This window comes from Brienomyrus brachyistius, chromosome 4 (assembly GCF_023856365.1).
Source record: "Brienomyrus brachyistius isolate T26 chromosome 4, BBRACH_0.4, whole genome shotgun sequence".
NCBI classification, from domain to species: Eukaryota; Metazoa; Chordata; class Actinopteri; order Osteoglossiformes; family Mormyridae; genus Brienomyrus; species Brienomyrus brachyistius.
Window position 1 is genome coordinate 3,925,973 of NC_064536.1, and position 26,494 is coordinate 3,952,466.

At 44.0% G+C, this 26,494-nt stretch overlaps 1 protein-coding gene across 5 annotated transcripts in view; it reads left to right on the forward strand.

The window, feature by feature from the left end:
* LOC125740615 (corticotropin-releasing factor receptor 2) overlaps window positions 1-26,494 on the forward strand; it is a 49,409-nt gene that overhangs the window by 15,699 nt on the left and 7,216 nt on the right. For 3 of the 5 annotated variants that reach the window (XM_049012039.1, XM_049012041.1, XM_049012042.1), the window contains 7 exons: window positions 11,268-11,353; window positions 11,899-12,005; window positions 14,580-14,697; window positions 16,002-16,155; window positions 17,711-17,771; window positions 21,759-21,831; window positions 23,596-23,681. In XM_049012039.1, the coding sequence (XP_048867996.1) occupies window positions 11,268-11,353; window positions 11,899-12,005; window positions 14,580-14,697; window positions 16,002-16,155; window positions 17,711-17,771; window positions 21,759-21,831; window positions 23,596-23,681 (685 nt within the window). Of the gene's footprint in view, window positions 1-4,941; window positions 5,204-9,757; window positions 10,346-11,267; window positions 11,354-11,898; window positions 12,006-14,579; window positions 14,698-16,001; window positions 16,156-17,710; window positions 17,772-21,758; window positions 21,832-23,595; window positions 23,682-26,494 lie in introns of those variants that run through there. The other 2 variants (XM_049012044.1, XM_049012043.1) reach the window with 2 other exon arrangements.

Consider the following 26,494-nt stretch of genomic DNA (forward strand, 5'->3'; position numbering starts at 1 on the left):
AGCGCTGATCACTAAATCCTATCTAGGTGCTTTTTGAAGTAGAGTCTGGCTTGGTAATTAAAAAATTTCACACTTTATTTTAGGCCTCAGTCTTCTTTATTGGTGAGTTTTTTTTTTCTTCCCAATAGCATTGAAATAGACGGTGAATTTTAAAGAGGAGACTATTTGCTGGGTATACAATTAGTATGCATGGGGTCAGCTAATAACCTGAAAACAAGATGCCTACTTGCCGTACCGCTGGGTGAATTCATTAAATGCTTCTGCTTCATTGATCAGTGCCCACGGCCTACTGGGTGGAGGGCATGGATGGGGGGGCAGTTTTTTTCGGGCATTTGTGTTTATATAAATCCGGACTCATTGGCAGTCGCCAGATCTGTGTTTCCTGAGCCAGGTTTTTGGATTATTGGACGGGGAGTCATTTCTTTTGAATTCCGTGATTCCATTCTGCGAGTCGACTGACCTCTGATGGTCTCCTTTTGGTGGCAGAGTACGTTTTGGGCCGGATGCCATTCCCGCCATAGCTAGGGCAAGGATTCCAGCTACGGACTGGGGGACAGTCAACAGTAAGGAGGGGGAGCAGTGCAATTATTCAAGCAGACGTCTGCAAAGCGCAACCGAAAGGAATCGGACAAATAACGGCGAAAATGTAATTTGGCCAATGAATAGATATGCAGAAATGACAAGAATGCTAATTGAATGTGAACCAGGACAGATGCTGTGACGATGCTTTGTCTAGCATAAATTTGTACATTCGCCACATTTTGCATAGCTACCTAATGGGCAGGGGGCTGGCACAAGGACAAATCACTTAAGATCTCGCATCTGCACACATTTCTCAGTACAGATCTTATTACGTATGAGATTCGAGTAATATTGGAATACGTCACTGGGACAAATGCTGATTAATTCTCGCTAGCTTTCTCACCATCGTGCCTCTTCATTTTCAGAACACGACTGTTTCGATCTCTTCTCGCAATTTTCAGGAAGTTTCGAGTTTTTTTTGTCGCGTGTCTTCCAAGGAGCACAGTGAAAATCTTATGCTGCAGTTGCAGGGTCCAGGACGAAAACTGCAGGCCGATAAGAGATGAGGCGGTTCGAGACAAAACAGCGAAATTTAACAATGGAAACAGACCACAGTATAGTACAATAAATACTGATACAATGCAGAAATGGAATATTGTCAATGTGCCATAGAGCACAGCGGTATGTAGGCAGAGCAAAGCTCACAGCCCTCGCACATGGAGTGCGGTCCTTCACGGACACTGGGTGCCGCATGCGTCTCGTGTCTCCGTACTCGCCGTGTGTAATTACACTGGGCATAGCCGCTCCCTGGACACTGCACAGCACGGCCACGGGCCATGCCCTTCGTTAACGCCAGAGCCTTTCCGTCACGGCCCATCACTCACGCATCCGCTGCTCTCAGGGTAGTGGCTGTTTTCAGCCGCTCCTTTTCCCAGGATTTTCGTTAACGTTATTGAAGTGCTTTTTTTGTCGTTCCCCCGCTGTCATGAAAGCAAAGTAGGCAAATTCCAAGGTGAGAGCGTGTTCCTAAAAGTACGTACAGTATCAGCCATGGGTCATTATTCTTCCATATAAGGATAAACAACTAACCAATTAACCGGCACGCAGGTTTCTCGAGACCATTTGGAACTACACAGTATTGACAAGTATTGGGGCACCTGGCCATTGCTCCCACAGAAGCCTTCATGACATCCCATTATATATCCTTGGGCATTAATATGGAGCTGGTCCCCCTATTTTGGCAATAACAGCTGCCACTCTTCTGGGAAGGCTTTTGGAGTGCGTCTGTGGGAATTTTTCTTCCAGACGAGCATTTGTGAGGTCAGGCACCTGTGAAGGCCTGGCTCACAATCTCTGATCTAGTTCATCCCAAAGGTGCTCAGTGGGGTTGAGGTCAGGGCTCTGCCCAGGCCAGTCAAGTTCTTCCACACTAAACTCACCCAATCATGTCTTTATGGACCTTGCTGTGTGCACTTGGGTAGAGTCATGCTGGAACAGAAAAGGGCCTTCATTCCCCAACCTGTTCCCAAAACGTTGGAAGCATAGAATTGTCCAAAATGTCTTGGTATGCTGTAGCATTAAGCTGGACCTAAGGGTCCTTACCCAACCCCTCACAAACAACCCCATACCATTATCCCTGTTCCACGAAGCCATACAGTCGGCACAATGCAGTCAGGCAGGTAACGTTCTCCTGGCATCCACCAAACCCAGACTCCTCCATCCGACTGCCAGACAGAAAAGCGTGATTCGTCCCTCCACAGAACACTGCTCCAGCGCCCAGCGGCGGCGAGCTTCACACCGCTCCATGCTACACTTGGCATTGTGCTTGGTGATGCGAGGCTTGCATGCAGTTGCTTGGCTATGGAAGCCCATTCCATGAAGCTCCTGGTGCACAGTTTATATGTTGGGTTTAATATCAGAGGAATTTGTAACTCTGCCGTTATTGAGTCAACAAAGTGTTGCCGACTTCTATACCCTGCTCTGTGGTCTGCCCCTTCACTGCCTCCTGTCCCATTAAGGACAGGCATCATATCCAGGGTGTCCTCTGCCTCGTGTCCCATTAAGGACAGGCATCATATCCAGGGTGTCCTCTGCCTCCTGTCCCATTAAGGACAGGCATCATATCCAGGGTGTCCTCTGCCTCCTGTCCCATTAAGGACAGGCATCATATCCAGGGTGTCCTCTGCCTCCTGTCCCATTAAGGACAGGCATCATATCCAGGGTGTCCTCTGCCTCGTGTCCCATTAAGGACAGGCGTCATATCCAGGGTGTCCTCTGCCTCCTGTCCCATTAAGGACAGGCATCATATCCAGGGTGTCCTCTGCCTCGTGTCCCATTAAGGACAGGCGTCATATCCAGGGTGTCCTCTGCCTCCTGTCCCATTAAGGACAGGCATCATATCCAGGGTGTCCTCTGCCTCGTGTCCCATTAAGGACAGGCATCATATCCAGGGTGTCCTCTGCCTCCTGTCCCATTAAGGACAGGCATCATATCCAGGGTGTCCTCTGCCTCCTGTCCCATTAAGGACAGGCATCATATCCAGGGTGTCCTCTGCCTCGTGTCCCATTAAGGACAGGCATCATATCCAGGGTGTCCTCTGCCTCCTGTCCCATTAAGGACAGGCATCATATCCAGGGTGTCCTCTGCCTCGTGTCCCATTAAGGACAGGCATCATATCCAGGGTGTCCTCTGCCTCGTGTCCCATTAAGGACAGGCGTCATATCCAGGGATCCCATACCTTGTGCCCTCTGCTGCCTGGAATAAGTTCAGGATAAACAGTTGGAGGCTGTACATTAAACAACTTTTTCACAGCTTTGTCTTACATTTAAGTACGACGAAATGCAGCCATCACACACTTGCTTCTCACGCACGGCCTTCGCTCTCCATATGCCTCTAGTGTCTGTGCTTTTGTTAAACGCTGCTTACGGGGTTCACGACCGCGAGAAATGTTCCGCTACAGCAGGAGATTTCACGGCACGAAGCCTGCCGCTTTGCCGCACGCCAATGTCCATGTTCCCCGTGCGGCATTCCGCCCCGAAGGTGCACGATTTAACACGCCAGGGTTGGCGCCGCTTCCTCCCAGGTAGCTATGCAAATGCGTCCGAGACTAATGACCCAGCGAAAGGTGAATCAGCCGCAGTTGCCCGGCGGAGGATAAGGGCTTTCTTTCGCCTTTGGGGGACGGCGAGTGGAAGGCTGAGCTTTGAAAACAACTGCCAGAAACATGGCAGTGCTGCGCATTTCTCCTGCAGCCCAATTTTCGTGAACAGAGGTATTTCGGAATGGCTGAAACAGAGGGGGCTCTCATCTAACGCAAAGCACAAAGCGCAAAACTCAAGTAACATTTATGGGCGTGTCCAAATCCATTTCGCTATTTTGGTTTTTCCTTGCTTAATATATATTCTTTTTCCTTTAGTGGTTCATTGGACGGTATGATTACGTGGAGGGACCAGTTGCGGATTATGTGGAGAGACAATGCGGCACTAACTTTAGATGTGTTTTTTTTTTGTTGCTTAAAAGCAAAATGTCATTTCGCCGCCTTAAAATAAGAATGCCCAGACAATGTGCTCGGCCACGCCTCATTTAAAAAAAACAACTCCTACAAGCGGAAAGCAGGCACAAAGTCATCTGCTATTTTGATGACGTGCACGCATGCCGTAAAAATGCGCAATGAGCTGGTACGAAACTAGCAGAATCACTTTGCGGCACATTTGGCGCCAGTGCAAATAGGGCCCAGTGGCAGCATTGAGGAGGTAAGAAGGCAAAACATTTTACAACAACGCGATAGTGAATTTTTCTAAAGAAGAGTGAAAATGTGTTTCAGTAATGAGTTTTTTTCAAAGTTACTTGTTTCATAGTCTAATCTCAAACACAGAGGTACTACCTCCTCTCGCTCTATAGACTAACCATCTCTGTTGAACGTTCACTCACCTACGCCTAAGGAAGAGGATGTACGACACATTTCCGTCTTGTCTCCAGAGACGACATGCCAGGCTTCTCGCCCCATCTGCAGACCAGCTGTCTGCTCACTTTCATTCCTAACTAAATCCAAGATGGCCGACTTGCACTATGTTCTCAGTCTGATCAGAGCTGTATCCATCTGTTCAGCGGTCCAAAAATTTTTTGAAAAAATGAAGAGGGGTGGGGTCCTTTGCAATAGATTTTACATACTGGGGGGGGGGGGGGCTTGGGATATATTTCGCCAATTGGGAGGGGGTCCCTATTGGCTCTCTTATGCCAGTCTGGGCCTCCTTCTGCTGATCTGCCTATGCCTAGATCCAGCCTTAAGACTGATACCCCCTCCCCCCAAACCAAACAGAGTATCCGTTCCATTCTGCTGCCTGTGTGGCGTGGATCGGTTCCTCAGCCAGAGCAAGTCTTGTCAAATGTTTGCTTCTCTGCTTGACCAGGCGCCCTTTTTTTAACGGTACACCTGGCATGTCATTCCGGAGCAGAGACTCTTCACAAAGGCACCCTAAGCACGAAGGATCTTTGGGTAGCCATGTGTACCGGCCCTGCATAAGTTTTAATATTTAATGAGTGTGTTTTCAAGGCTGTAGAGCTTCTGTGGTGTCCCACTGTGAGATGTGCCCTTTAAGAGGAGAGCGAAGGGCTGGCAGGCCACCAAGCCAGAGCTCGCGGTGTAATCTGCAGATGGGCTACCGCTGAGCACGGACGTCAGGTGAAGTGTAAATACAGGCGGCGTCTGCGCTGACAGGGCCGCGCAGGGGGGTCGGGGGAGGGAGGGGGGGTGCAGCATGTGACCAATGGTATGTATCTGAAGCTGGTATCAGAATGATATCCACTGATCACCGACGGCTTGTGGGTACCTGAATAACATCGATGTCGTTAGCATTAGCATTCGTTCGTGACGATATCGTGGAATCTATCCCTTCGTCTCAGCGGCTCAGTGGTTTTCCGAACGGCGGGGGGGAAAAACACGGCGTTCCCGTCATTCCCTGGGCTGCGATCTGTGCCCCAAGCTGCTGGTCATTTAAATTCTGCTGCGGTCGTTTCCGCAACGCCTTGTTTGTCTTGTGGAGCCAGTTAGAGCGTGCGGCGCTTTGCCAGGGAAGTGGGCGGCGCGGACGTTAGCGTAGGGCTCTCGGGATTCAGGGAAGGACCACCTCAAAAAGCCCAAGGAGACACCCACTGCCTCGTATAGAGTGACACCATCAGAGGCCGATTCTCCTATTATTCAAACCTAAGTCCTATGAGCTTATCTGCTGAACCCTTAGTCTTGATTGTGATTGAGTTCATCATATTTTAAGCTGGACGTAATTAACTGGGCTAATATTCATTGAAGCTGAGCTCAGTATGATTCTGACGTCCTGTTACTCAGGTCCTATTGCCAGGAACCCCTCCTCCCCCCCGGCGCCCGCGGCCATGCGAGGTACCCCTAACGACTGGTAAACACATGGGCAAATTAATTCACCTGCAAGGCTCATATTAAGTTTCCAGCTATAATGGCTACAGTTTAATCCCTATAATATTGCGCATGTGGAGTCCTGGGAGATAGACAATGAGGGAGGAGCCTGATATGCAAATTAAGCACTCTGTTGGAAACCGCCAGGCTTATTATTTATATTTGTAATTTATCGGACACAGGAAGTAAAAGAAAATGCCGATCTGATTACAACAGCCATTTTCTTAGTGGATGACCTTAGATTTGGATGATGTGCAACCAGAAGTGGGATAAAAGCAGATATTTCTGAGTTTCAAACACACGTCAGCAGAAAAGGGTGGCTGACATGTCCTCTGTATTTCTGGCTGTCCTGGACTCACATAAATGAGACAAATAGCATTTATAACTGTCGCGCCATTTTGTCCTCGTTTGTTTACGTTGAAGGTCCTTCATGGAAAATACTGTTTATTTACGCAAAACTGGGAGTTTGTGTCCCTTTGGCAGGGACAGAGCAGCTCCGTCTGTAAGGTCTGGAGTTCACCAATTAAATCCTCTCATCGTGATAAATATTATTCTCCAATCTAATGTCAGATGAGTGGTATCTCCTTTAGATTTGTATGGAAATCTACAGTTTATTTTTGACTATTTGACTATTTTTGCCTTTTCGCTACTTCCTGGCGAAGTTTGCACAGCGACTGAATAATTCCTGATAGATCAACTCTTCCACTTGCGTTTCTCTCCTCCTCCTTGGTGCTGAAGGAGAGAAATGGCAGGGAGAGGAGAAACACAGAAGGTGTATCTCAGATAAAGGGGCCCCATGGCCTATTTATTGGAACAGGAAGCAGCTGAAGAGGGATTTCCTGCTCCTTACTTTAGATAATGATGCCCGCCGCTCATTTTCCACCCCCTAAGAGAGGGAATGACTGTTTTTCAATGGGCATCAGTCATTTGCCTGCAGTGTAGTAAATCTGAGGTTTCTGAAGAATTCTTTTCAATGTGACTCATTTACTGCTGCAGAGTTTCAAAAATGAGGAGGAAATGGGCCTCATCTGCGTCCTCGTTTTTTGTGTTTGTTGACGAGTGTTCTCTCTTAATCCGATGACACGGTACCCCCTTATCGGCGAATCACTTACTCACTTGGGCCATTAAAGAGCGACACAATGCGTATTGAGTTTGGCACAGCCGCCCCCCCCCCCCCCCGTGTGTCCCACTAACAGCCTGTTTTGTGTTGTTAGGACCTGGCAAACATGTACTGGCAATCCTACATGATAAGAATTTATATTGCATTACTTATGTCAGGCACCTGCCTTCATTTCCATAAATTGACATCAAAACGTATGTTTCATTGCAGCATAAAACATGGTTTTCTCAATTTATGTGACACAAATGTGCTCTTAAAAAGCACAGTGCTATTTTTTTCTCTAATTCCTTCTGTTTTATTTTTAGTTATTTGTGTGTCTGTAGATAAATCTGTGCAGTGTATTTGTTTTCCACTTGTAAGCTGTAAGCTTTACTGCTCATTCTCAGTTAAATAAACATGCATGAGGACAGCATGCCTGCAGGCATGGCGAAAACGAATCGCTCCTGACTAATCGCCGGCTCTGCAGCCAAATACTGAATTGAAATTGAATTGAAATTCCTTTCAATCGGGCACAATGATATCAGAGGATATAATATAATTAAATTCAAAATTAGAATGATCCATTTGCATAATTTAAAAAAACATATTTTTTTATATAAGTGGCGGCATGGTGGTGCAGTGGTTAGCACTGTTGCCTCACACCTCTGGGACCCGAGTTCGAGTCTCCGCCTGGGTTACATGTGTGCGGAGTTTGCATGTTCTCCCCGTGTCGTCATGGGGTTTCCTCCGGGTACTCCGGTTTCCCCCCACAGTCCAAAAACATGCTGAGGCTAATTGGACTTGCTAAATTGCCCATAGGTGTGCATGTGTGAGTGCATGGTGTGTGAGTGTGCCCTGCGATGGGCTGGCCCCCATCCGTGGTTGTTCCCTGCCTCGTGCCCATTGTTTCCGGGATAGGCTCCAGACCCCCTGCGACCCAGTAGGTTAAGTGGTTTGGAGAATGGATGAATGGATAATATTAGCATTTGTTACACTTATGCTTAAAATAGGCCTAAGTTCGAGCAGCTCTGCTATCAAAAACTAATTGCAATGTGAATTTCCAAGATAAGCTGTGTGTCTGTGAAATATTTTTGTGAACATTAAACTCCAAATGACGTGCCTTTTCTTTGCGAATTATAAATATCCCATGGACTGATTAATTATACTTCACTGAAACTTTACAATGAAAATCATTCAAAGGACTATATGGATTTAAATGATAAAAATGACAAATATGTGTTTTGCATAAATGTATGTCCTTTTTAATGCAGCACTGAGCTACTAGCCCTGCTACTAATGTAGAGCATCACATTCACACGTTTGTTCTCTACGACGTTTCTTGAAAGGCGGTGATCGCTCCGCCAGCAGTGTAACAGTGTCTCCTACAAGGCACTAATTTTAGACATATAAAAAAATAGGACCTATGTCCCATTTAAATAATCACACAAGCAGCCAGAATACACTAAGCAGATACTCCATTAGCTAAATTAAATAAAGAACCTTTGTGTAAGAAGACAAGGTGGATATTGTCTGAATGGCAGCTTTTTATAAATATTTCGTTAGTACTGTCATCTTAATGTAGCACAAGTTCTCTTTTCAAATACTCGATAAATAGCCCCTAACCGTTTTTTACCCCCCTATTACATGCATATTAATTCCTGTGGCAAGCAGTCCAACTGTGAATTTAGGGCTGGAACGTCGTCCGTCCGCCTAAGCGATTTCCCTCACACGCCGCAAAATGCGACGAGCCTGCAAATGCGCCGGTGCTGCCGTGAACAAGCAGTGACTGTGACAGATGGAGGGGAAGTTGTTTAATTTTACATGGAGCGATAAAAGCTCCACCTTATGAGATCTAACAAGGGTTCCTTTATGGCTTTTGTGCGTTTGATGCTTGAATAGCATGCATGACGAATGAGCCTGTCTGATCTTAGCACTAAGTGGGGGTTATGACTGTTTACAGGAGAATAATGCCTCATGGTACAATAGCATCTCTTTCCAGAAGAATATTACCATTACCATACTTATCTTGTTCGCTGGAAGACGAACAAATTCCCTGTCATTTTAAGCACTTCCTTCAGCTGCAACCAGCGGAATTGCAATCAAGACGTGACTGCTTTATTTAATCTTTTTTCCAGATCACTGCCAACCAATTTTTCATCTGAATCAGTGTTTTATCACTTTCCGCTAAACGGTTCTTGAAGACAAAGTTAAAACAACAAGCAATTTACAAGTAGGATGTGGTCAAAAAACGATTTACTGTTCAGAATGTGAAATGCAACTAGAATTTAATGCAAAGGCAGGCCTTTCGCCTGCTAATAACTATACCTGACACTCCTCGAACCTGTGTTCTCTGCCAAAGGGTTGCCTGTGCTGTATATACTCCGTAGCAGAGCTCTCGGCACTTGTGTGAGAAGTGACTCCTCGTTTATTTCATGGCTGTGTTTCCGAGAGAGAACTCGAGGTGCAAAGAGACAGATCTATTGTCTGTTCAAATATGTCGGTAAAACTAACATTTCGCTCGGTAAGCTTCAGTAATAAAAGTGGTTCAGGGTTTAATGCTAATTAAATGCGTTAAACATAATGGCAGGAGAGGTGAAGGGGGTCACTTTATGTGGGTCGAAAGAAACAATAAAAGTAATTAAATATCACTTTGCTGAGCGATCTATCATTTAGATTGCATAAACAGAAAGCCGATCTACTAGCTGTTCATTCATCATCCCCCATCCAGCCCCATCTATGAAATTGTAGGATGCCTGCAGTTCAAGGTGCTTTATTACTGTGTAATCATGTGCTAATTAGTGTCAAATCCCAGATGACCCCGAAGCACTTGGTTAGGACACGCCCACTTTGCTTTCGATCACGTGTTCAGCGTAACGTCATAAGGTCGAGCTTATCGAAGTGTACTGTCTAGGATTACGTATTAACAGAGTTATAAATAGTAGAATGAAAACTGATAAGGGTGATTTTTGTCTGTTTTTCAGGATCCTTGTTCAATTTCCTAATGGCTGTGATCCCTAATCCCACCTTGACCGAAGCTACCCATCAGGCAACATGTTGCAGAGCACTAAACTCTGGCCTTGTGTATTGCAGCTTTTTACTGGGTCTTGATAATTAGAAATTTAAATTTCCTATAATGCTGTGCAGGACATGTAGATATGTAGAACGGGATTTGAGGATTTTTTAAATGACATAATGTTTTTGCAAGTGTTCTTGGAAAAAGGGGATAAAGCCAACAAAAATCGAGGGGGAAAGTCGGTAATCGTTTATTTTAATTACGATTACAGAAAGAGCTTTTAAAGGTAAGCAAATCATTTCGGGAGTCTGTGTAAATACCTCCCATTAATTTTCTTCTTTAAATTTCCGTAGGCGGGTGAAACGAACCTGAGGTTTGATTACAGTTTCTAAAAAAGCAATCAACATTCTTCCAGAGTGTGTCTGGGAACATAACATGACCTAATGAAGCAGCGATGTTTTTAACAGTTAACATTTTTAAAAACCATTGTGAGTAACAGATCACCTTTAGGTGCTGAATGAATGGATACGTTCCTTTCTTTTGTTGGTGACAAGATGTATCTGCATTGTATCTGGAAAATCTCCTAATTGAACTGCAGTCTGCTGAAAACATAATGTATCTGAAATAATACATTTAAACTATTGTGAAATAAAAAGTCAAACACAGATTCTTGCACCCCCCGCCCTCCCTATAGGGTCAGGGGCCCTTGTAGGCAGAGGATCAAAGAATGTAGGCCCTCTAAAATAGACAAACGAAAATACATTGTTGATAAGCGTTGCAAATTGTTCTGGGCTAGGGGCCCCACGGGCCCCCTGCACCCCAAGGGCCCCTGGGCAGCGGCCCCGCTGGCCCGGTCCGTAATCTGTCCCGACCCCCCCGAGTTTGATGTATCATTCTTCAGGTGCCAGAAATTAAAACTGAAGTATTCCACTCCAATGTAAAAAGACACAGTGTAATAAATTAAGCAATATTATTTGTCTGTATACTGTAGGGCTCTGCGTTCAAATGTTTCTCCTTTCAAGGTCGATTTAAATGCTGCGCAGTTTGAGGCAGATGGACTGCTTGATTTGTGAAAGGTCGCTGAAAAAGCCATTCAGGAATGCTCTGCTTGTCTATTGATAACCAAAGAAAATGTGCCAGGACGAGATAACAATGCCTGGTGGCTTTCTGCGGTCTCTATGAATTTATGATAATTTTCCATCTTCCAGGAAATGCCTACCGGGAATGCATGGAGAACGGCACTTGGGCTTTTAAGAGTAACTACTCCGGCTGTGAACCCATCTTGGAGGAGAAGGTTTCTTTCCGCCCCGTTCAGTCACGTCCAGTAGCTCAGTTCACAAAGATGCATCACTCAACACATAGAGCTTTGATTTTTTCCATTTTTCTCATTCATTGCGTTAAACATTCTGCTAATTTATTATATAAACATGATCTTTAGAATTTTTTTTCCCGAGATCTGCATTTGTTAATAATAGCAAATTGTTACAGATAAACAAAGTCATGCTGAATATACTTTTGGTTGTTTGTGCCAAGTACGCAAAGCTGTGAAGGACAGGGTGTTCAGAAAATGGCACAGAACTCAATTTCCCACACATTTAAGTAAAAGAATACACCAGACATCAGGGAAAACTCTCTAATACGAATTTCTTTTTGGAAAGTAGTCAGGAGATCTTTTCTTGTGCCTCTCTTCTTTTGTTTCTAACATGTTTGTAAGAGTATTTGACTATTTGCCAGGATATAGGATGTTTGTGATTGATGTGTTGCATATTACGTCACCCAGGATATGTACATTAAGCTTAAACTGTTTTCCCTTTTCATTTGTCGCCAAATGACCGTCAGAGGAAGTACCCCATGCACTACAAGATTGCTCTCATCATCAACTACTTAGGTCACTGCATATCCGTTGGAGCTCTTGTTGTGGCCTTCATTCTTTTCCTGTGCTTGCGGTGAGTACAACCCTATATTAGTTTCATGTTTCCCAACCGGTCCTCGGGGACCCCTAGTGTGGTCCGTGTTTTTGCTCCCTCCCAGCTCTGTGCCAGACAGTCCACATTTCTGCTCCCTCCCAGCTCTGTGCCAGTCAGTCCACATTTCTGCTCCCTCCCAGCTCTGTGCCAGTCAGTCCACATTTCTGCTCCCTCCCAGCTCTGTGCCAGACAGTCCACATTTCTGCTCCCTCCCAGCTCTGTGCCAGACAGTCCACATTTCTGCTCCCTCCCAGCTCTGTGCCAGACAGTCCACATTTCTGCTCCCTCCCAGCTCTGTGCCAGACAGTCCACATTTTTGCTCCCTCCCAGCTCTGTGCCAGACAGTCCACATTTCTGCTCCCTCTCTGCTCCCTAGAGGGAGCAGAAACGTGGACAGTCTGTTGGTCCCTGAGGACCGGATTAAGAAACAAGCGTCAGGTGGTGCTCTTACAGTACAAACATGCCACTTTCAGTCACTGATACGAGTCTGTTGTACATAATTAACTGCAAATCACAAGGGCATTTTTAACTATATATTTTAACTATATGTCTTGAATTCTCATACCTAGATTTTACTGCCTTGTTGAATTTTGCTGTACTGTGTCTCGACGTATCTTATGTTTCATATATTATACATATTTAAATAATATTCATTACTGTTTTTGGGCTATGACCAAGAGGAACGAAATTTCATCATCCAATCTTTCTGTATGATTCACGTATCACTGTACTGAGCTGACAGTAATGATACTTTTGACTTGACATTTGAAAGAGGCAACGGCAGCAAATGTATTTGTCAGTTCATTTGTTCATTGACTAATGTTAACACCCTGTCGGAGAGCATCCTTTAAAGTGCCAGGCCAGACCAGTGGCTCCTCAGAGAGAAACCCTCATCTGATACTGCACAAATGTTCTGGCAACTTAGATCAAAACCTGAAAGTGTTAACGTTACCACTACCCAGAACTGACAATAAAGTCACTTGTGAATCAGTGGTATTGGTTCCAGTAATCAAGTTTTCAAATTAAAAATGCATTGCTTCATTCTGAAGAGCATGTAGGATCAGAGTAAGGTAGCGAAATTAATTCTGTCATAGGCAATTGCTCACCAGTCCATATCCCTAGGAGATGACTCATTGGAGTTTTACTTGCACAATAATGCTCCGAGGGCAGAACGAGAAATGATTGGTTCAGAGAAATAACTAATCATATTGTAGAGTAGGTTGGTTCAAGCAACTAGTATCAGCCAATCATATGTCTTGGTCCCGCCTCCACTAGCTGCTTAGCCCCACCTCCCCTACTATTTCATTGGTTATCTCTCTGAACCAATCATTTTTCGTTCTGTCCGCATAACATCTTTGTGTAAGTAAAACTGGGAGCTGGGAGATGATGGAAGAACAGGGACGGATTATGGGTTGTGTGGGCCCCTGGGCAAAACGTTCGCGAGGGCCCCCCTCCCCCCCACCACCACCAGCAGCACCACCACCACAACCACCCTTGGCAGCCAAACGCCCTCCCTATAGGGTCAGGGACCCTTGTAGGCAGAGGATCAAAAAATGTAGACCCTCTAAAATAGACAAACGAAAATACATTGTTGATAAGCGTTGCAAATTGTTTGGGGCACCCCAAGGGCCCCTGGGCAGTGGCCCCGCTGGCCCGGTCCGTAATCCGTCCCTGTGTTAGAACAAATATGAACCGTCAGCTCTAGTAGAGAGGTTCCACCTATACAAAGACCATACTGAGCTGTGCGTTTTGTCCTTGAAGGGTACAGTACTAATGTTCATCTTGCGCAAGCCTGTGTTTACAAATTTGGCTACGCTTTGTGAACAGAAAAATTAAGAAAAATTACCACGGCTCTCTGTAACCTTAAGCTTTTAAAAGTAAGTAACGCAGCTTAGATTTTGTTGGACTGGTGGACCTGCAAGTTTTTCATCCAATCTATTTTGGGTGCTAAGATATGTGTTAAACATGCAATTAAGATGCGCCAGTGTAGAAGCATTTTTTTGTGTAGCTAACTGAAAAATTGCATGGTTGCAAGAAAAAATAAAGATAGCTTAATCCAAATGTGATTTGCATATTAACATTACAGACTTACATAGTTATCAAAAGGACTTCTTCTTGAATAATTACTTGATAAATTTAGAAATGTACTTAGTATATGTATTAAGTTTAAAGTGGTCATACTCATAAGCTTCGTAAATCTAACGGTCCAGTGTTCAGAGCTATAGCTCGAGAAAGACTTGCACATGAATAACAGAGATGTTTTTAGTTAACTTATGGACCTTAGAAAAGGTTCCTCAGCAAAGATTACAGTTTGGGAACGTGCATCAGAGAACCACTTTGAGTGTGCAAAAGAGCACAAAAGGCTCGAGGCAAAATGTGCCTTTCTGGGTAGAACTATTAATGTCAGGCTGAATAGTTCCCCGAGTGAGAGGAATTCTCCAAGAGATGCTTCACGTCAAAGAGAAGCAACAACGGAGGGCAGCTGAAAGTTGTGGAGCAGTGAAAAATAACGGATCTATGTTTTGATTTATCTTTTTTTTTCTCCCCGTAAAGGAGCATTAGATGCCTACGCAACATTATCCACTGGAACCTGATCACCACCTTCATTTTGAGGAACGTAATGTGGTTCCTTCTGCAGCTGATCGACCACAATATTCACGAGAGCAACGAGGTACCTCCACCGTTTGCCGCATGTAGACTTCGCATTGAGTTGATGTTCCGCCGTCTGACGCTCGTGCCACCCGGCTTCATCGTGCTGTCCGTTGTTGATGGTTTTGGACAGCATGTAATTTACAGCTGACAGAGTACTGCCCCCCCCCCCCACCCTCTACTCACCATACAGCTTGTTGACATCGCATGAGTCACGACCTCACAGCGTCTTTGCAACTGAAGTTATGCCATTATGAAAATGCTTCCGAGTGAATGTGCTTTTGCATTCTATCACAATTCTCTCAGGATTAGAAAATCTGTTATTTAATACAAACGTTCACGTCTCGTGTCCAACAACAACAGCGACTTCTTTGAAGGGATCCAGAGTATAGAATAAGTGTCTTGATTTTAGACAGTGTTGAAGAGCTGTTCTGTTTAAGGTATAAATAGCCCTGGGTGAAAAATGTGGATATCTACTAGCAATAATGATCTGACTCTAACGAGCAAACAGCCTCATTTCAGGTCATGTTTGTCCATCTTATGCTCAGTTTTAAGAAAGTAATTTTAATGAGCAGTGCCTCTCTACAACAATCTGCAAAGCGTTTAGCATGTCCAAACATGCAGCGCTACATTATATCAAACTGGGCCATGTTTCCCAAAGGAATTTGTAGTGACACGCAGGATAGTAAATTCTAATAAAATCAATTTAATTCATAATCATGGCACTGATACTTTTGGGAAACGGACATTTAATTTGTTTTCTTTTTTCATTCATTACGACTGAGATGAATTTTTGCATAATATGAAAATTATAATCAGACTTTGGCTATATGCACATTTATTTATGCAAACTACAGTGCAAATGTCTTAGGCAGCCAAAGAAAATGTTTAAGGCTATTCATCTGGGCAGTATGTGTATTTTATTGTAGAAAAAAAAACTCATTAAAACATATGCAAATTAAGAGCAATGCAACAAAAACTAACAAGAATTTCTGCTCTCCAAAATGTGGCTGATAACTTCTTGGATGGCTAGATGAACACTGCTTCAGTTCCCAATTTAACTTCTCCGCAGGGGCCTCTCACCCATCCTGTGTGTTCTTTACGTTTCACAACCAATGAACAGTCAGTGAAGGATTTATTAGTCACACGAGGTGTGCCAATGGTCAGCTCAAAAAACACGTGGGTGTATTGGACGGTTCCTGCAGATGGTGGGGTGACTTTAAGAGAGGTTTTGAAACGGCCAAGCTACAGTAACACACTTTGACAGACATCATAGTGTCGCTTAAGACTTTTGCACTCTACTGCACTTCCCCTTTTATTTTTCAGCCTTGGTGTCGCCTTATAACGACAATATATAATTATTTTGTGGTGACCAACTTCTTCTGGATGTTCGTGGAAGGATGCTACCTTCATACAGCCATAGTGATGACGTACTCGACTGACAAGCTTAGGAAGTGGGTTTTCCTTTTCATTGGTTGGTGTAAGTATCTGTTACATTTGCTTTTTGCAGTATTCCTACACAATGTATAATTAGCTCTACAGCTGACGTTGCAGCGCCGGAAATCTCCCGACTGCTGTAACATAAGCTAGATGGCTTTTAATTCATTTTACCTGTAAATGCTTGTGTTTTAGAAGAAGGGTTTTGATGAGACTGAAAAGCAGTGCGTGCAAATTTTCCATACCTATGATTAGTGCTGTCGCCAAATGATGAGGAACAGTCTTTAAAGATCCCTGATTGAGGTGCTTTTCAGTCTGTGTGTGACTGTGTGAATTAGATATGCTTATGTTGAGCTGAAGTGTGAGGCTCGTATCAGCGCCTGACTCACATGTGGAAGTGATTTATGTGTATATGTGTATATATAGTGCTGGCTGTCAAAGAAACAGAAGATGCCAATGCAGAGTAAAATAATAATTCATTTCGTAATATGCAGCTGTCATAGACATGAAAATTGGGTTTGCTGCTTTCCAGGGTACATGTCCGTGACCCGCTCTCAGCATGTGAAAATTAATAAAAGTAAACGCTGAGAAAATTCACCATGCTGAGAGTGACAGACAGTGTTTTGCTGGCTGGGAGAGCTTCCGGAATATTCCTCTGCATTGCCGTGACAGGAAGAATTGCTTTGAGTCACCGGTATTTATACCGGAGCTGCCATCGCATTGTCTCTGTGTGGGAACATGTCACAGACGTCGGCATGGCGACTCGCGAGCCAGCAGCCAGTACTGCATGGATCCACCTTCGGAGACCCTCGTGCTTAACCCGGCTTTCGACCACAGATCTCTGGGCACCAAACACGGAGAAGACACTTTACAGTCTAACATAAATGTCTGTCATAACTGACAGTGCTAATTTGTCTCTGATGGTCTATAAAAGAATCCGGAAGGCTTTCTGAGTATAAACAGTGACTCTAACGAAGCTCATTTATCAACATGTAAGACAGAACCACACAACAGTATCTATACTTATAGTGAATTATAAACGATGTATTTGATTGCTGTACATGTCGCATCATACTGTGAATTGCATTACAGCTGATTCATGAACTGAATAATGTAATAACAAGGATAATACGCAAGGGTACAGGCGACTGAGAACAGTCCTCATAGTTCCCCACAGACTCATAGCCTCTTCCGCTAACACCCAAGCTAAGGTCATCCTTTCGCTAACTTCACGTCTCATTACTGATTATTCCATTGGCTTCTCTTGTTGCTCCTGGCTGGTCTGTTCTCTACTTTGAAAGTAGACTTAGTTCCTGCTCGATTCTCTTGGGCGATATTTATTTGAAGACATTTTCTGATGCCGGATTTTAAGCAGTGTTTGTACTGTATGGTGCTTGTAAGCAGAACTATCTTGCATTCATGACTGGCCACTCATTGGAAGCTTAGGCTAAGGGTTCTTGTCCAACTTCACTCAACAGGGATTATATATGTATATATATATATATATATATATATATATATATTTTTGGAGAATTTCCTTTTGTTAGCTGAGGAACAGATAGGTATAATTTAACATATATTGTCATGTTCTCTCACAGGTATTCCATGTCCAATCATTGTGGCCTGGGCTATTGGAAAACTCTACAATGAGGATGAACAGTAAGTGAATGCCTCTGTACTGCAGACTACACATGAAGACATTTGTTGTGTCTCAATTCACTAGATACGTTTAAACAAATAACTTCAAAGGGGGCTCAGGGTTTAGGTCAAATTGATAAATATTTAAAATTAGTTACAGTATGCTTATGTGAAGACATACATCCTACTGTAGAGTACCAAATCATTTTATTAATCATTTTATTAATGTGATCAGGCAAATAATCCCAAAAACGCAAGGCGATAAACCTAAAACCTAATCCAGTATCGGTGCATTTTTGTGCCAATTTAGCCGGAAAACCTCCAGCGTTCCTGGGTTTTGCATAACCAGCTCTGTATATGACAGAGCATCAGTCAGCATCTCTGGGCTAATATGCGCTTTGGGTATTTCATGTGTGACCACCTGATGCGAGAAAGGAGGTGTTTCTCCACAGTGACGTTTTATACCTTAAAAATACTGCTGTATTTTTAGCTTTTGACTGCAGGGAATCTAAAACCCGCACAGCACATGTTAGGCAGCAAATTAATTCGTAACAGATATATGCTTCTATATTAGCAGTCTGCTATATATAAAGCTCTTGATTTTGCCAGTTTACTCATGTACCATGTATGGGGTTATGTCTTTGCTCCCTGACCTTTACCCCCAGTGGAATTCCTTCTTTGACCATTTTTAGAGAGATTGCTTCATCACAATACCATCTGTCGTCCCCAGATGCGCCACATCAGCCTTGTAAATCAACAGAACCAAAAGATCAACGCAATAAAAAAATTATAATTTGAAAAACAAAAACAACCCAGATCATGTTTATAACTGGTTGTAGTTATATTACATGAAAAGATGACAAATGGATGTCACACGTTTGGAATTCATCCAGAAAATAATGCAGTGTATGTAATAGCATGTAGGATTCATTTTAATTTTGAACGTAAATAAATCTCTTAAAGGTGGCACGGTATCTCAGACATCCAGAACTCGGGGTTTGAAGCCCTTCTCTGTGCATTAGTTTACACATTCTCCCATAGTCCAAAGACATGCATTTCGGCTAACTGCATCTCTAAATTGGATATAGAATATTACCATACATGTGCACTGCGATGGACTGGCGTCCCATCCAGGGTGTCCCCAGCCTTGTGCACTGCGATGGACTGGCGTCCCATCCAGGGTGTCCCCAGCCTTGTGCACTGCGGCTGACTGGCATCCCGTCCAGGATGTTCCCAGCCTTGTTCCCTGTCCTGCCTGGGATAGGTTCCAGGTGACCGGAACAAACATAAGATTAAAAAGTCTTTTAACAAAGAAATAGTTCGCATTCCTTCATTTGAATAAACATTTGACACCTGATTTGTTCATTTGGAAGACAAATTTATATGCCGTGTCCTTATTAACACCCAGTCCCAGAAATTTCCAGTGAAGCAGATCACGTTTATTTTATCTCCACCTTGCTGTGCCATCCAGCGTGTGCTGCTGAGTTGTTTCTTACAAATCTGCCCTCATTGTTCCTGATATATTATCATTACTGATGTGTTTGCTCTGAATGAGAAAGGCACATTGAGGGCTAATTCCTGCATAATTCTAAGGAATTGATTTAGTGTCCTTTCTTCTCATTGTTCAAGCAGTCTTCAGTGATACATTGATAGATTGAAAATACGGCCTTACACAGAACTGAGTGTGTTGCTACCATGTCATCTGTCAGACACACTTGTCATTCAAATTTTTTTTTAAATATCTTACTGCCGAGTTCTGGTTCCTTTGGGGGTGCAATGTGAAGACACGATGAAGAACTTTTTAGTGCATTTTCATTCTAGACACAATGTTACACTCTGCCCTTTCATCTCTCCTTAAGTCTTGCACCTCCCAATTTAGGCTTCCTGGTGCTTCATGCTTAAATTCCCTCATTGACCTTGAGGTGTCTGTCTAACCTTGGTTCCGATTGTTTCATCCTATTTCATCCGGCTGCCTCAGGAAGAACACCAACACAGGACACCAACACAGGACACCAACACAGGACACCACAATACAGAACACAGATTACAAATACAGGACAGAAATACAGGGCACATATACAGAACACAAATACAGGACGCAACACAGAACACAAGTACAAGACACCACAATACAGAACACAGATGCAGATCACAAATACAGGACAGAAATACAGGGCACATATACAGAACATGAATACAGAACACGGGGCGGCATGGTGGTGCAGTGGTTAGCACTGTCGCCTCACACCTCTGGGACCCGGGTTCAAGTCTCCGCCTGGGTCACATGTGTGCGGAGTTTGCATGTTCTCCCCGTGTCGTCGTGGGGTTTTCTCCGGGTACTCCGGTTTCCCCCCACAGTCCAAAAACATGCTGAGGCTAATTGGAGTTGCTGAATTGCCCATAGGTGTGCATGTGTGAGTGAATGGTGTGTGAGTGTGCCCTGCGATGGGCTGGCCCCCCATCCTGGGTTGTTCCCTGCCTCGTGCCCATTGATTCCGGGATAGGCTCCGGACCCCCCGCGACCCAATAGGATAAGCGGTTTGGAAAATGGATGGATGGATGGAATACAGAACACATATACAGAACTCAAATACAAAACACATATACAAAACACAAATACAGGACGCAACACAAGAACACAAGTACAAGACACCACAATACAGAACACAGATTACAAATACAGGGCAGATATACAGAACACATATACAGGACACATATTCAAAACAAAAATACAGGGCGCAACACAGAACACAAATATAGGGCACACATATAAAACACCACAATACAGGGCACCACATTACGGAACACAAATACAGGACACAATGCAGGACACCACAATACAGAACACAGATTACAAATACAGGACAGAAATACAGGGCACATATACAGAACTCAAATACAGAACACATATACAAAACACAAATACAGGACGCAACACAGAACACAAGTACAAGACACCACAATACAGAACACATATGCAGATCACAAATACAGGACGCAACACAGAACAGAAATACAGAACACCACGATACAGAACAGAAATACAGAACACCACAATACAGAACACAGATACAGAACAGAAATACAGAACACCACGATACAGGACACCACGATACAGAACAGAAATACAGAACACCACGATACAGAACAGAAATACAGAACACCACGATACGGAACACAGATACAGAACAGAAATACAGGACACCACCATACGGAACACAGATACAGAACAGAAGTACAGGACACCACCATACGGAACACAGATACAGAACAGAAGTACAGGACACCACCATACGGAACACAGATACAGAACAGAAGTACAGGACACCACCATACGGAACACAGATACAGAACAGAAGTACAGGACACCACCATACGGAACACAGATACAGAACAGAAATACAGGACACCACCATACGGAACACAGATACAGAACAGAAATACAGGACACCACCATACGGAACACAGATACAGAACAGAAGTACAGGACACCACGATACAGAACACAGATACAGAACAGAAGTACAGGACACCACGATACAGAACACAGATACAAAATACATATCCTGCATTTGCTCCATTGACTCGAAATATGATGCATATTATTACATTCATAAGATGTCCTTTCATTTAGGTGTGTATGGTGTATCTATGTGTACACACACTCACACACACACACACACACACACACAGCTGTACTCAATGTCCATGTCTAGGGACAGTAGCCATGAATGGAGTGACAGTTTTAGCTATAAATATTGCATTACAAATCATATAAGGTCCATTGTGTTTGAAACATTTGCCCCCCCTGCAATAAAGACCAGTACCTCTGTGGTACCACTGTAATATGAGGTCTGTGGCACTGGAGGCCAAATGCAGGACCAATTTTTATGTTCTACTGCATCTCTCTCTCTCTCTACTGCATCTCTCTCTCTGTGTCTCTCTCTCTCTCTCTAAATGTAGCTGGGTTATTACGCAAAGTGACACTTACGTTTATTTTATTTACAGATGTTGGTTCGGGAAAGAACCTGGAAAGTATATTGACTACATATATCAAGGACCAGTAATACTTGTGCTTCTGGTAAGTAAAAAAAAAAAATACATATAAGGTAGAATGTACGGCGTAGGAAACATGTACTACCTGAAAATGTAACAGTGTAGAACCCAGTACTGAATAATCATCGTTTTGTGAAGAACTATTTTATATTATTGTTGTGGTTAAAAAAGCTTTTATGGTAACTTCCACTAAAAGCTTAAAAGATGCAGACCTTAAAAGACTTTCTGTCCCTTGACAAGTGGCATGAATGAATAGAATCAACCCATTTTGGCTTTTAGAATTAGATGGTGGATATAGTGGCCCAGTGTTTGGCAAACGGTTTGAAGATCCATCTGTCTCAAGTTGATAGCTACGTGCCCTTTTAATGCCTTAAAATCAGGGATGCAGTTTGAAGATGCGCTACTGCGTGTTAGCACATGCATAATCGCATCCCAGCGAGCCTGCGATTAGGCGCGCATTTCCCACAACCGACGCCACGTCAAGCTGCGGTCCCTCCTGAGGATTCCGGAACTCCCGCGTGATTCTGGAGACGCAGCTGCCTTCTCATCGTGCGCTATCACGATTCCCTGGGCAGTTTCAGGAAAGGATCGAGCGATGGCAGGGCGTACGACGCAGTACACTCTGAGAGGAGCACAGGCAGTGGGGCTCCACGCCACACGGCGATTTTCTGTGAAGAAATATTTGAGAAAAGTTGTGTATTTTTGGGGCGCTTTTAAATGTACGGGGAACCATGAACAGAGCGAAGACTGAAGAGGCTGAATACTCTGGTTTTAATCCCATGATGCTCTCCTGGGTTAATGTCCTTCCCAATCCTGTCTTACAGAAGGGGCGTGTATGCATTAAAAACTCCCCAGTGCTCTAACGTATTAATAATATATAACACCTGAGTGATCTGATGCATTAGTCATATAATGCAGCTTCATTAAGTTATTGTTTTCCGAAAAGCGCCTGGGAATGTTACTGTACAAGGACAACTGCATGTGCAAATACAGCTGAGTTCAGCAAGGCTGGCTAATTTTGTAGTGTCCCGTCACACATGGGGGGGCTAAAAATTAAAACAAAAATAAACAGAAGCATTTCATAAGTCATAGTTAAAAGAAACATTGGGCTTATTTAGGAAGCAATGGGATGGGAGTTAAGCCAAGCAAACAGCATTGTTTGTGTGTAAAAGATCTAAGGGCTTTGCACATGTACAGATCTTCAGGCCAAAGCCTTGGAAACAAACGGTACTACATCACAGGGTTACAAACGTTCCACCCTGTTTGGTGCAGAATTACTGGTTTGATTTCTGGTTGATTTCTTGTCTAAAATACACACAAACCCAAAAGTTTCAGGACAGCCATCATTAAAATGTCTTCCTTTTGTACTGAAGAGCCCTTCGATCTGATCTCAGGGTTTTCTTTTCCTCTCTCTATGTGTCATCAACCAGAAACAATGACACAGAGCCTAGACTGTGTGTGTGTGTGTGTGTGTGTGTGTGTGTGTGTGTTTGTGTGTCCATCCTCTGCCACACTGCCCATTTCCCAACACTTCTGGATAGCTGTAAAATGTCCAACAGAAAACTTGCCCTGAGTGCATGCCACAGAGGATGGGTTAAACCATTCTAATCCTCTGAATACTGAGTGAACATCAGCACAGGGCTTTCTGGGGAAATTACAGGCTTATCACGGTAGTTTGAAAACACTGGAAAAATCCCTGACTCTCACCTAAATGTACAATGCACAACTTAAGTCTGGCATCCATGTGAATTATACATCCTGCTAAAACGAGTGTGTTTTCCTCCCCTAGATAAATTTTGTTTTCCTGTTCAACATTGTGAGGATTCTTATGACAAAACTGAGAGCCTCCACAACCTCTGAAACAATACAGTACAGGTAAGGGGGGGATGAGGGAAACATCCAGCATTGTGAGCTCAGACTGCATTCAAAACCATCCATCCATTTTCCAAACCGCTTATCCTACAGGGTTGCGGGGGGTCCGGAGCCTATCCCGGAAACAATGGGCACGAGGCAGGGAACAACCCAGGATGGGGGGCCAGCCCATTGCAGGGCACACTCACACACCAGTCATGCACACATGCACACCCACGGGCAATTTAGCAAGTCCAATTAGCCTCAGCACGTTTTTGGACTGTGGGGGGAAACCGGAGTACCCAGAGGAAACCCCACGACGACATGGGGAGAACATGCAAACTCCATACACATGTGACCCAGGCGGAGACTCGAACCCGGGTCCCAGAGGTGTGAGGCAACAGTGCTAACCACTGCACCACCATACCACCCCCGCATTCAAAATAATTCTGCTAATTCAGAGCACAGGTCCCTGCTTAATCAGCCAGTTACACAATGCAGCTAGATGACATTTAAAACTTCACATGTATTGTAATGTGTTTAATAATTCATCATAAGCTGACTTCATACATATCGCCGTTTTACGTATGAACGAATGTTAAAATCCATCATCATTCTTATTGGCACGTCATAGCTTAGACTATGATTCTCCATAGTCACCTGCATTTGGTAGTCACTCTGCTCTTAAACACACTTTCCACGGGAGTCACATGATCGCTTGGTAGTGCCTCTTAGCATGAGCTGCAGATTATAGACCGAAGGTGATTTCCTGCCATGACACGGCAGGAAAAGCACCTCGAGATCAAAGAACGTTGCACTCATTGCAGCCCAGGTCTGTTTTTGGAATATAATAGAAAATCGCTTACGGCAATTCTACATGATTAGGGGTTGTAGTGCTATAATTTAAGGAGCTGTAAGTTATCGGTGGGTGTGTTACGGTTAAGGAAACTGTCACTTCTTTAATAGCGGGGCTATTGTGATTTTTGCTGAAGAGTTCCTTTGCAATTCATACCGGTTTGAGCGACAGTAATTGGGGACCAATGAGGATGAGGGTGTGAGAGATATTTTCAACTTTACAATGAGATAAATGCTGTTTCCCTGTGCTTAAGTGGAGTATTGAATAGTACATGGCCGTAGCATCTAGCTACCTGCAGCTTGTAAGTATCTCTGAAATGCGTGATGTTGGGAAGAGTGTAAGTATAATGTCGACATGTTGATTTGGGGGACGTCACAATTTCTTTTGAATGATTAGTAAGACCTGCTATCTAAAGAATTTCAACAATGCAATGCAATGCAATGCAATTTTATTTATATAGCGCATTATCACAACATTACATTGTCTCAATGCGCTTTACATTTCTGCCACGTAAAGACCCCCCAGTGAGTAAGCCAAAGGCAACGGTGGCAAGGAAAAACTCCCTAAGAGGAAGAAACCTTGGGAGGAACCAGACCCAAAGGGGGGGCCCATCCTCCAGGGGCCAGCAGAAAAAATCAAACAAAACAAGAATTATATAGTTTAAGCTAATATGCAGGGGAGGAAGGAGAGGCATCCGTGAGCCAAGGGCAGGCAGGCTGGAGGGTAGTTGCCGGAAATGGAGGTAGTGGTCTTGCAGGCAGCAGAAGCATAAATTCCTCGATGTTATGGTTCTCCGGGCAGCACACCCCAGAAGGGGTGGGGGAGGAAGTAAGAAAATAGTGTATTAGCCAGAGTTGAGGAAACTAGAGGCAGTGCAAGCAAAATGATTGAGTGCAATATTCATCTAGGCTCCGGCAGATCTGGCTATAGCAGCATGAGAAAGAGGGAGAGACAGGCGGGAACACAGGCATGGGGACTCCCTGAACATCAACACTCTAGTGAAAGGCTAGAGCGACAGCACTGACGCATCAGTTTATCCAAAGCCAAGGGCACCGATCCCCACCCAGCTCTTCACCTCATACTGTTAGTCTAACTGGGAGTGAGCAACCAGCTGGAACTAGAACTAGGTTTCCTATACGCTAAACTATACAAGTGCGTTTTTAATCTAGACTTGAATAGCGAGAGTGTGCCTGAATCCCGCACATCCCCCGGGAGACCATTCCACAGCTGCGGAGCTCTGTAAGAGAATGCTCTGCAGCCTGCCGTAGTCCTGTCTACTCTAGGAACTAACAGATATCCTGCTCCTTGTGATCGAAGCAGGCGAGAAGGGTTGTAAGGGACCAGAAGATCATTAAGATATTGTGGTGCAAGGCCATTCAGAGCTTTGTAGGTTAATAGCAGTATTTTGTAGTCAATCCTAGATTTCACTGGTAGCCAGTGCAGGGAGGACAGTATAGGGCTAATGTGATCAAATTTTTTAGTTTTTGTGAGAACTCTGGCCGCTGTATTTTGTACTAACTGAAGTTTATGTAGGGATCCAGATGGACAACCCGAAAGGAGGGCATTACAGTAGTCCAACCTGGAAGTTATAAAGGCATGTATTAGTTTCTCTGCATCTTGAAAGGAAAGCATCTTCCGAAGCTTGGCTATGTTCCGTAGATGGTAAAATGCTGTACTGGTAATGCTATTTATGTGAGCACTGAAGCAGAGGTCGGAGTCTACCAGGACACCAAGATCTCTGACCACTGTTTTAAACTGAGTAGGGAGGCCGCTAGGGTTGGGGTTTACAAACTTATTACGAGCATCCTTAGGACCGATTAAAAGAACCTCAGTTTTTTCTGTATTTAACATGAGGAAATTCCTTGCCATCCAACAACGAATGTCTAGCAGACAGTCGGCTAAGGAAGAGAGCTGGGATGCGTCGCTAGGTTTGACAGATAGATACAATTGTGTATCATCAGCATAACAATGAAAATTAATA